General features: G+C 46.9%; 1 protein-coding gene across 3 annotated transcripts in view; it reads right to left on the bottom strand.

Moving 5' to 3' along the window:
• Pcbd2 (pterin-4 alpha-carbinolamine dehydratase 2) overlaps positions 1-11,650 on the bottom strand; it is a 47,774-nt gene extending 36,124 nt beyond the window's left edge. Inside the window, exons 1-2 of one of the 3 annotated variants that reach the window (XM_021216006.1) lie at positions 11,553-11,650; positions 5,849-5,980 (exon numbers count right to left, since the gene is read on the bottom strand). In XM_021216006.1, the coding sequence (XP_021071665.1) occupies positions 5,849-5,980; positions 11,553-11,645 (225 nt within the window). In that variant the 5' untranslated portion in view covers positions 11,646-11,650. Of the gene's footprint in view, positions 1-3,628; positions 3,787-4,070; positions 4,140-5,848; positions 5,981-11,552 lie in introns of those variants that run through there. The other 2 variants (XM_029547546.1, XM_029547547.1) reach the window with 2 other exon arrangements.
• Between the last annotated feature and the right edge of the window lie 341 nt (positions 11,651-11,991).

Here is an 11,991-nt window from a genome sequence, read left to right as displayed (position 1 = left end):
TGCTGGCATGTGCATTAGTATCTGGGTTTGGTGGCTGATGATGGGATGGATTCCTGGATGGGGTAGTCTCTGGATAGTCCATCCTTTCATCTTACAGGTTGCGCTTCTAAAACTAAAACATCCTCATGTTGAAAGTTTCCTGTTCACCCCATCATCCATCACACAGTTTCACATTCTGGAACCTACACCTACATTTCTAAGTGATATTCTTTGAAGTTCCTTCAAGCCTCTGCAGGTGACAGATGCCCGACAGGTCTCCCTCCTTGTGTCTACATGAGCCAAAAAGCAAAGCCCCTCTGGAAACGCCAGCCCCACCCTCTCAGAATCAAAGTGCTCTGAACTCGGCAACTCCTCACCTTGAGACCAAAATGTCTCAGAGGGTCACTTTCCAGCGCCATCACGCAACCATGGCATACCACTGAACTGACAAAGCACACCAAGGGTAGATAGAACAAAGATGGATACCTGTGGTCACTTCGCTAACTATACTGGAGAAGCCGGGGAATTCTCACATTTACAATCAGCAAGTGTTTATACCCATTTAAAATATCAAGTCAATTCAGATTATACGGAACTAACCACCTTTCAGAATAAAACCTCTCAGGGAAAATAAGATCAAATGTATTCTGCTGGCTACTTATTATAACAAAGCCTAGAAGAGCCCTAAGCTTAGCAGAACAGGTTTTTATCCAAGGCAAGATCACTGAAGGCTCTCTGAAAGTGTGTAGCTCATCTTCCACAACAATAAATGAGACAAAACAAAGCTTGTGGTACCACTTGACACACACTAATAAGCAAGCCACTTAAAATCTATAACACTCAACCAAGTGTAATCCTCAAAGGCTTTGTCTTATTTACTGTTTTGAGACACAGTCCCATGTGGTCCCCGCTGGTCTTGATTCTTTGGCTTCCAGCTTCCAGCTACTGGGGTTACAGACTACGCCACTGCACCTGGCTAAAAGACTGTGTGGAGCTGCAGAGATGGTTCGGCAGTCAAGAGCACACTGGTTGTTCTTGCAGAGAACCTGGGTTCAGTTCTCAGCACTACACAGATGCTAACAACCATCTGTAACTCCAGTTCCAGGGGATCCATCGCCCCCTCCTGGCCTCTGTTGGCCAGAATGCTTATATAGGTGTATTACACAGGCATAGCACACAGCTAAAACACTCATACATATAAAATAAAAATAATTCTCTTTTTAAAAGATTTCATATAATAAAATAAAAAGACTATCTAAAGAACCAAAACAACAAACAAACAAACAAAACCTTAGGTGTTGGCCGGGCGTGGTGGTGCACGCCTTTAATCCCAGCACTCAGGAGGCAGAGGCAGGTGGATTTCTGAGTTCGAGGCCAGCCTGGTCTACTGAGTGAGTTCCAGGACAGCCAGGGCTACACAGAGAAACCCTGTCTTGAAAAACAAAAAAACAAAAAAAACAAAAACAAAAACAAAAAAACCTTAGGTGTTGCACACCTGAAATCTTAGAACCTGCACATCAAGCAGCTAAGACAGAAAAATCAAAAGTCTGAGATTAGCCTAAACCACCTGCCTAAAAAAATTAAAATAATTATGATGAGTTGTTAAAAATCTGGAAAGTGGAGGTAGGCAGATGCCTCAGTGACTAAGAGTCCTTGCTATGCAAGATCAGAACCTAAGGGGTACGTGTGTGGTGTGTACGCATGTGCACAAGTGTGTGTGTGTGTCTGTATGTCTGTGTGTGTGCATGTGTATGTCTGTCTGTATGTGTGCATGTATGTGTCTATGTTTGTGTGTGTGTCTGTCTCTGTGTGTGTCTGTGTAAGTGTGTATATGGATGTGTCTGTGTGAGTGTGTCTATATGTGTGTCTATTTATGTGTGTGTTTGCATACAGTGCATGATTCTGGTACATCCATAAATACCCACTGCAAAGCCCAAAGTAAGAATTCCAATGTCTCTCTCTCTGTCTCTCTGTCTGTGTGTCTGTGTCTGTGTGTCTGTGTGTGTGTCTGTGTGTGTGACTTCGTGAGAGAGAGTTTCTCACTAAACCTAAAAGGCAGGTCCCAGATGCTTATGCCTGTAACTCCAGCACTCTGGGGCAGATGGAGAGATGGGTGGACCCGTTAATTCTCGTTAAGCCCACAAACCATGGGCTTCCAGTTCAGTGAATGACCCCGTCTCAGACAATAAGGCAGAAAGAAAGAGAGAAAAACATTTGACTTCCTGTTTTGGCCTTGTGGCACATTTGTATACCCACACCTGTACCTTCACACACACACACAACACACACACACACACACACACACACACATTCAACACACACATGCCTGAGAACAGCAAAAACAGTACAGGCCCACAGAGTTTTGAATGACTGCATACCGAACTTGCACATCAGCAGCACTGTATCCAGTAGCTAAACTTCCAGGTTAGGACCACCAGAACCTAGGTTTGAAGTTCACAGGCCTGGAGTAATGCCAACCAGAGGCAGTGCTTAAAGTATGCAGAGATGGGATAGCTCAGTGGTTAAGAGCACTTGCTGCTCTTCCAGAGGACTTGAGTTCAGTTCCCAACCCTTACATCAGGGGGTTCACACCCACCTATAATTCCAGTTCCAGAGAACCTCATGACCGTTTTCGGCCCTCGTGTGCAACCACACTCATACGCACATACCCTACAGAGAGGTATTTTATGTGCATATTGGCATCACTCTAGGCTCCTCTATCTCCCAATTTAGCCAAGAAGACAGACGATAAGTTAAAGAATAGGCATGTGGCGTGAGCTAGCGAGGGTGCCATGAAAAACCAGACAGGGGGCTGAATAAAGGGCAAAGGGAAAAGGGCACAGGGCAAGGCATTCTTTTATTCTGCTGGGGTTTAAACCTAAGATGCTGAACATGGTGGGCTTGTGCTCTGCCACTAAACTGTATATAAAATTTAAAATTAAGTTTGTTTTTTTTTAAAAAAAATAAGCCGGGCAGTGGTGGTGCACTCCTTTAATACCAGCCTTAGGAGGCAGAGGCAGGCGGATTTCTGAGTTTGAGGCCAGCCTGATCTACAGAGTGAGTTCCAGGACAGCCATACAGAGAAACCCTGTCTCGAAAAACCAAAAAAATTTTTAAAATAAAAATCAAATGTATTTAAAGATATTTAACAGAATATACAGTCACCACACTATAAATACTTATTAGACCTGTGGGGAAAGACCAGAGCAGCAATAAGGAAGGTCACTCTGGTGGAAGCTTCTACATTATATCATCTTATTATCACGTTACACTATTCCTACAACTCAAAAAAGTGCCCTGCCAGACTTTGTTTTTAAAATATATGTATATATATATATATATATACTATATATACTTATATATACTTATATATTTATATATACACTTTTGTATATATTTATATATACACTATATATATTTATCTATATATATAGTGTGTATAAGTGTGCGTGCGCGCGCACGCGCGTGTGTGTGTGTGTGTGTGTGTGTGTGTGTGTGTGTGTATGTGTGTGTGTGTGTGTGGTGCATGATGGGATGCAAGTGTGTAGGCCAGGAGACAACTTTAGAGAGCCAGTTCTCTCCCTCCAGCATGAGGGTCCTGGGGACTGAACTCGGGTCATCAGGCTTAGCGAGTGGCAAGTGCTCTTACCTGCTGAGCCATCTCACCAGCCCACGTTTTGGCTTATTCTCTGAGTCGGAGACCCTCTCCATAGACCAGGTTGATGTCCCACTGTTGGTCTTCCTGCCTTGGTCTCCTAAGGACTCCTAAGGTCTCCAGGTGTGCGCCCCACAGCAGATGTCGATCCGCTGTGAACATAACAGCAGCAGCAGCAAAGTCATCCTGAGACCATCGTGAGATAGGAAAAGCAGGAGACTGAGATGATATCCACCCACAGACAGGTGTGAGGGGGAACAGTGCCACACACTGAAGTCCCTGTATACCGGCTAATGCCTCCTTCTCTACTTAGCCCTATCTCCTCCTTTGTCTAGTCTCCCTAAAGACGAGATTCATAAAGTGCTGAATCACAGACCTGCCCTTTCTCTAGCAACACCAACCGAGAGCAAAGCTGGTTCCTCGGGACGTTCCAAACCTGCTGGTGCAAACTGAATTTCACCACCAGGTCTTTAACGCTCTTCCTCAGATGCTGTGCACAGTATGTCCTCTCCCTCTCAGCGACCATGAGCGACAGGGCCCTCCTTGCTAGTTCCAGGTGTGTCCTGGTTGTGTGTGGGTAGGGATAGCTGGTCACAACATGAGTGTCAGCTCAGGCCACTCTCCAGATAGAAGTCACAGAGCCTGCTGGGAAGCAAGTCCCAGGCGTATGACTGACGCTGGTTCCCCTTCCTAAAAGTGGAAGGAACCATGACAGTGAGCAATGACACAGTCAGTTCAAGATGCCCTGCCCAGCTTCCCTCCCATACCGGCTTCAGTGCACCCGAGGACCAACTCAGGGCAGAGCCCCAGGCAACACCACTCGGTACTTTAAGCCACATGTTCAAGCCCAATAAATTAGCCCAGGCTTAAAGGAGTCAAGCTGTACACATGTAAGAATTTTAATAAGCTCGGAAAAGGCTACCTGGAGCTATGTACAGCTTACTGTACCAGCAAGGCTCCCTGCCACCAGCTAGCGCACTAAGCCCCTGAGAGCTGCAGAGCTTGAGGCGGCAAGGACAGGGAGTAGGTTTGGTCTACGCTTTCTCAGGAGTTGGGGACTCGCAGCAAATGGCTGGCAGCCAGACGACAGGAAAACAGAAGAGGGCAGACAACTCAGTAGAGCCAAGGGCATTTACCAGAAAAAAAAAAAAACGTGCCAAGGGTTCCTCTGGTGGGAACCTGGTGCTCACACACCCTTTTGGAAACCAGCAAACACTGGAATCAATGTCTACACGGGATCAACGCCTGTTTGCGCTCAGAGCCAGCCATGTTACGCACGAAGGAGAGCTAAGCAAACACGGTCTCTGACTTCTAGATGCCAACACCTGACATAAATAAAAACAATAAATCTGTCCAAAGGATTACTAAAGTAACTGGGCAAACATGAGCCAGCCAAAGTAATGACCTCACACAGAAGCAGCGAAGGAATCACGAAGGCTAAGTCATGGGAGATGACTCTGAACAGGGCGGGGCCCCATCAGAACTGTTACCTGTGAAGGCTGAGTCTCCAGGGGGGAGGCCAGAGTCTGAGGAAATGCTCAAGGGCTGCAGGCCAGAAGGGGGTGGGAAGTGGAGAGGTGCAGCTTAGGAGAGAATTTAGAGGCACAAATAAAAGGAGATTTTTTTTTGTAAGTGCCCTGAAAAAGTAGAGACAGCAAGCAGGTTGTGTTTCTCAACTGGCCTTATCCACACACCCTTCTAGTATATAGAAAAACACTCATATCCTTATTTAGTGATATTTAAAATTCAGGAAAAGACTAAATATCTTACCCATCCCTAAATCAAAGCTATAGTAGCTTCAAAATCTGATATTCACTCATTTTCATTCTGTCTGTCTGTCTGTCTGTCTGTCTGTGTGTGTGTGTGCGTGTGCGTGTGTGTGTGTGTATGTGTGTGTGTGTGCTGGATAAGGTCTTCCATCTCAGATCAGGCCAGAACTCACTATGTAGTCCAGGCTAACCCTGAACTCACAATCCTGTCTCACTTTCCCAAGTGCTAGGATTACAAACGTATACCACCACCCAGTACTGATTTTCTATGTAACACAAAAATCAACCCTTGCCCAGAGCTCAGCAGAGACAGTCTCTGTCATGAACTCATAAGGAAGAGAGGGTGTGGCTCCTAGGCCACGTGCCACCAGACAGGAAGGAGCCACAGAAACAGTAACAGGACGTGCAAACAGAGCCTGGCACATCAGCGGCTCACAGGAATTACCTGATTGAAATTTTTGAAGGAGAACTCTTTGTAGATGGCATCTCTCTCGCTCAGTTCCGACCACCCTGCTGCTTTCAAGCCAGGAATAAGTTGGTCCCTCTCCTCTGCCGTCAGCCACTGCGCATCTGAAGACTAGGGAGAAAACATATTTCCTGTGTGAAAGGGTAGGCCTTTATTTAAACGCTTTCCATGAACGTATACCTCTTTAGGATAAGATGCTTTTTAGGAAAAAAAAAGTCTCAAGGGAACCAACTTCTAGCTGTCTCTCATTCCTTTCTTCTCAAGACAGACAAACAGTGGAGCACAGAGGATGGTTGGTGTCCTGTCTCCTACTCCTAGTGCCGCCTCAGACACCACAATTCAGCAACTCTGGTTTATTACAGATATGACGAAGACTGTCACAGGCCTTCCTAGATGCTATACAATTCCAGGATGCACAAAAGAGCAAACAGCTGGAAGCTGCTGGTAGGACTCTTAACTCCTGGCTTGATGTTCTGTGGATGGACTTCCAGCACCTTCTGTCTCTGCAGCTTACTTGCATGGTGAACTACTTAGAAGGCTGTAGTGGTTTGAACATGAATGGCCCCCACAGACTCATGTTTTTGAATGCTCGTCCCATAGGAAGTGGCACTATTAGAAGGTGTGGCCTTGTTGGAGGAAGTGTGTCACTGTAGGGGCAGGCTTTGAGGTCTCATATGTTACATCCAGTTGTCTTAGTCTCCTGCTGCTGCCTGTAGATGGAGATATAGAACTCCCAGCTCCTGCAGCACCATGTCTCCCTCCATGATGACAATGGACTAGACCTCTGAAACTGTAAGCCAGCCCCAATTAATCGCTGTCCTTTATAAGAGTTGCTGTGGTCATGGTGTCTCCTCATAGTAATAGAACACTAACTAAGATAGATGTCTAGTCTCTTTCTTTTTTTTTTTTTTTAAGATTTATTTATTTTATGTCTATCAGTACACTGTCTTCAGACACACCAGAAGAGGGCATCAGATCCCATTACAGATGGTTGTGAGCCACCATGTGATTGCTGGGAATTGAACTCAGGACCTCTGGAAGAGCAGTCAATGCTCTTAACCTCTGAGCCATCTCTCCAGCCCGTCTATTCTCTCTCATATATAATGAAAACCTTCTATGGGAGGTGGGGGAACCAGGCATATACATCCATGGAATTTCGTATAAGAGCCTCTGGAGTCCACAGCCCCTCTACCACAGGCAAAAAAGTCTTTGTCTTGCTGTTAAAAGCACCAGTAAAACAAACTCCCTTCGTGTGTCACCGGACCAGCCAGAGCATCCACAGTACCTGCCTGCACTGTCCCCTCAATCCTCACTCACTTCTGGTAGTCACAACTCAGACCTTTGGCCATTTGACCAGTGTCTTTAATCGCTAACTAAAAAACACTGGGGCTGGTGAGATGGCTCAGTGGGTAAGAGCACCCGACTGCTCTTCCAAAGGTCCAGAGTTCAAATCCCAGCAACCACATGGTGGCTCATAACCATCCATAACAAGATCTGACGCCCTCTTCTGGAGTGTCTGAAGACAGCTACAGTGTACTTACATATAATAAATAAATAAATCTTAAAAAACACTGAACACCGTAGACATACTACTATAAACTGTGAATACAGCTTCTCATTCCAGCTTAAGAGCCTCAGCTCCTTACAGGGCGGCTATCATCAGCTCCAGTTAAACATTCCTTTTCTTTTTTTTTGGGGGGGGGGGGGTTGGTTTTTTGGTTTTTCTGAGACAGGGTTTCTCTGTGTAGCCCTGGATGTCCTGTGTCCTAGAACTTACTCTGTAGACCAGGCTGGCCTCAAACTCAGAAATCCGCCTGCCTCTGTCTCCCAAGTGCTGGGATTAAAGGCCTGCACCACCACTGCCCAGCCAAGTTAGGCATTCTCATCTAGACTCTCCCTGAAAAGACTGAGCTAATGTCAAAGGCCCTAGGGTGGAAGACAGAGCTGCGTGCTCCAGATTCCATATATGAAGCCGCAACTCACTTCTGCTTCTGTACTCCTCAAACTTTTGATCACAGACATTAAGACCGTCAAGGCACAAACACTTTCCTTTCAACAACTTGTCCTGTGACAAGGGAAAGGATGTTACTGTGCCCGTTTTCTAGTTTGTTCTCCCTGATTCAGCAGCTTCTGCCTCCCACTACAAAGGGAAGAATGACAATGGATGGTAAGCAAGAACATTTAAAGGCCTGGAATCCAAAATAAGCACTTAATGTTAAGAATTAATAGCCAGGGCAGGCGTGGTGGCGCACGCCTTTAATCCCAGCACTTGGGAGGCAGAGGCAGAGGCAGGTGGATTTCTGAGTTTGAAGACAGCCTGGCCTACATATCAAATTCTAGTACAGCTAGGGTTACACAAAGAAATCTTGTTTCAAAAAAAAGAAAGAAAAGTTCTGAGTTCTCTCTCTCTCTCTCTCTCTCTCTCTCTCTCTGTGTGTGTGTGTGTGTGTGTGTGTGTGTGTGTGTGTTTGTGTGTGTGTGTGTCTTTGGTTGGGTAGCGGTCATGGTAAGTTCTCACTAGCTCAGGCTTCAGCCTACCTCAGCCTCCTCCGTGCTAGAATCATAGATAAACACCACCAAACCCACTGAGTTCGGATATTTTCCACACAGGGGTGTACTACAGAAAACACTCTCGCCTGTCTATCAAACACCTAAACACTTAAGGCCACTCAGAGCATTTCCGGAAAGAAACAACTGTTAGATTTTCATAGGATCTGACAGCAAGGAAAACCATGAAGCACGCTATGGGCTAGGCCAAGGTTATTCAGAGGCCGTAGAATGAACCATACTGTGGTCATCCAGAGGCCGTAGAATGGACTGTGCCATGATCATCCAGAGGCTCTAGAATAGACTGCCGTGATCATCCAGAGATTCTAGAATGGACTACGCTGTGATCATCCAGAGGCTCTAGAATGGACTGTGCTGTGGTCATCCAGAGGCCGTAGAATGGACTGTGCTGTGGGAATCCAGAGGTTTTAGAATGGACTGTGCTATGGTCATCCAGAGGCTCTAGAATGGACTATGCTGTGGTTATCCAGANGAATGGACTGTGCTGTGGGAATCCAGAGGTTTTAGAATGGACTGTGCTATGGTCATCCAGAGGCTCTAGAATGGACTATGCTGTGGTTATCCAGAAGCTCTAGAATGGACTGTGCTGTGGTTATCCAGAGGTTCTAGAATGGACTATGCTGTGATCATCCAGCAGTTCTAGAATGGACTGTACTGTGGTCATCCAGCGGTTCTAGAATGGACTGTGCCGTGGTGATCCAGAAGCTCTAGAATAGACTGTGCTGTGGTCATCCAGAGGCTCTAGAAGGCATTGTTTTTCTCTGATGCTAGGCTATCCACAACATTATGGAGATCAAAGCATTCAGGCTCGCTCATACAGGATGTCTACCCAACAACAGGGATTGTGGAAACAACGGTGAAATGGAGCCACTTCAGCTATGTAACACCGAGGGCCCTGCAAAGACGTGCCTTAAGCAGAACCCTTTGGTTGGTTGGTTGTTTTTTAATTGTTTTATCTTCTAAAGATTTATTTACTTCTATTTTATGTGTTTTACCTGGGCATATATATGCACTGTGTTCATGTATGTTGCTGATAGAGGCCAGAAAAGGACATCAGACTCCCTGTACTGAAGTTACAGATGGTTGTGAGCCACCATGTTGGTGCTGGAATGGAACCCAGGTCCTCTGCAAGAGCAGCAAGTGCTCTTGACCGCTAGGCCATCTTTCCAGCCTCCAGCACAGTCCCTTGTAACAGCCTGGGAATGTTTTCCACAGACATGGAGGGAGATGAAAAGAACCACAGGAGGTGGGCAGTGTCCATGGTTAGCTTTCTAACTTATTACTGTTGCATGCTAAGTTTGGCCTCTCTGGCTTCCAGGGTCCCTGAGTCTATAGAGAGTTTGACAGTATCAAAATGCCAAGAAATGTTTGGTTTGGTTGGTTGGCTGGTTTTTTGTTTTGTTTTGTGTTTTATTTTATTTTTCAAGACAGGGTTTCTCATAGCCCTGGCTGTCCTGGAGCTCTCTCTGGCGTTGAACTCACAGATCCATCTGCTTCTCTTCCCTGAATGTTGGGATTAAAGATGTGCACCATCACCATCCGTCTGAAATATTTGGCTTTTGAAGGACTTTGAGATCTTTCACTAAGCACAGTGGTACATGCCTTAATCTCAGTGCTCAGGAGGCAGAAGCAGGGGGATTTCTGTGTTTAAGGCCAGCTTGGTCTACAGCCCCATTATAAGGTGGAAGGAAAGATAGGGGTAAGGAAGGGAGGAAGGGCTGAAAGGAGGGGAAGAGATCTTAAATGTGATGGTGCCCAACACAGGCTCTGACACATGGCCGCCACTCCAATCAATCCATCTACTTGTTCCTTCCCAGACACCACGGTTTTGTAAGATCACCAGCACCTCAGGCAGGAGCAGGCCCTGAGACACTCCTAGGTCGCAGCAATCGAGTTGAATAGAAATCTGAGCAAGTTTCCATGTTTTATAGTAAAGAAATTTCACATCGAGGGTGGTGGCACAGGCTTGTGTTCTCAGTACCTGGGAGGTGGAAGCAGGAATGTATCTGAGTTCAAGGTCGGCCTCAGCTACAGGAAACTTATCCATTAAAAACAAAGCAAAATGAAATGCCATTCCTTCTTTTATTGGAAGGAACCAGGTAGGAAAGGGAGCAGAGTTTAGTGTACCTGAATACGTCTGTATGAAAAATTATTTTAATTAAATTAATTTTTTAATGTTAACCAAATGTAATGACTAGTCCTGGATTACACCAGAAAAAAAAAAAATCTCTAAATTCATTAGTCAAAAACAATGGACTTTATCAGCATAATTTTCTGACTTCAACAATTCTACTGTGTAATATAAGAAAAATTATTTATTTGGGGAAATTCATTATAGAAATCTTACAGGAAAATAAATTATGTCTACGACTTATTCACAAAAAAACGTTGTCAAATAGGCTCTAATGAGCGCCTGTAAATGAAACGGTGAGTTTCGGGCTGCATTTTCCACTAGATGGAGCTGCGTGTTAAAAAACTTACCCTCAGCTTACTCTCCCTCCCCCTCCGCCCCTCACACCCTCAAAGTACCCCACCTCAGATGGTCTCACAGCACTCCTCGCCGGCTGCGCGGTAATCCTCCTGCCTCAGCCTCGCCAGATGTAAGAATTACAAGCCGCAACGCACAGCCAAAATTCTAAAATCTGAAGCAAACTAAAAGTCCTCTTTAAAAGTGGTGAGGAAAAAAACAAAAAAACAAAAAACGATGTGCCCTTCAAAAATGGGAAAAGGGGGTGGAGGGGTTACTAACTCTTCTAAAGCCCCCTGACCCAAGACAACACGGTTAGCTGGTCACTTTAGGTCCTGGTCACCCCAGGACCGCTCGCAGCCCACAGAATGGCCACGGCCCATCGGCTTCACAACTAATCGTCACATTTGGATTTGTTTTTCCCACGATAATGTTTCCGGTGAGCGAGCTGTCTGGGGTGTTCTGTTTTGTTTGAGGCAGGGTCCACTACGGAGCCCTGGCTGGCCTCGAACTCACGGACGTCCCCCAGCCTCGGCCACCCCCGTGCGGGGGGCTACGGCGTGGGAGCTGCGGGTCTGCGCGCGCAGCCGCCCCCACCCAGCCGAAGTTAGGAAGGAAGGCCGGGTGGCTCGCCCGGGCCGCACTCACCATGGCCGCCCCGCTCGCGCCCCGGCCGCGCAGCGCCGCCAGCCACCGCCCCGCGCTGCGCGCTCCCAGCGCCGCCACCGCCGCCGCCGCCATAGTCCCGGGCTGCCCGGCGCGCTGCCTGACGCGGCGCAGGCACCGAAGGTCCCCGAGCGGATGGCCGCCGCGCCCGCGGGAACTCTCTGCAGACCGAGCGCCCTCCGCGCGGCGAGCAGCCCGGGCGCGCGGAGCCACCGCTGCCGTGCTCAGGGCTTAAAGACGCGGCTGTCGCGACTCAGGCCGCCGCGCTGAGCTCGCTCCTCTGCAGCTCGACCATGCTGCATGCACAAGTGCATCACCGACCCAGGACGGGTGGAGGCAACTCTGGTCCCTTACATGCATGCCATTTGTGTATATATTGATCTTTATTATTCTTTTGCCAATTTTTTTTCCTTGCGATGTA

This window comes from Mus pahari, chromosome 16 (genome assembly GCF_900095145.1).
Source record: "Mus pahari chromosome 16, PAHARI_EIJ_v1.1, whole genome shotgun sequence".
In the NCBI taxonomy this organism is placed as follows: domain Eukaryota; kingdom Metazoa; phylum Chordata; class Mammalia; order Rodentia; family Muridae; genus Mus; species Mus pahari.
The sequence above is the reverse complement of the archived record's forward strand: the minus strand, read 5'-3'. Positions and strand labels throughout refer to the sequence as shown.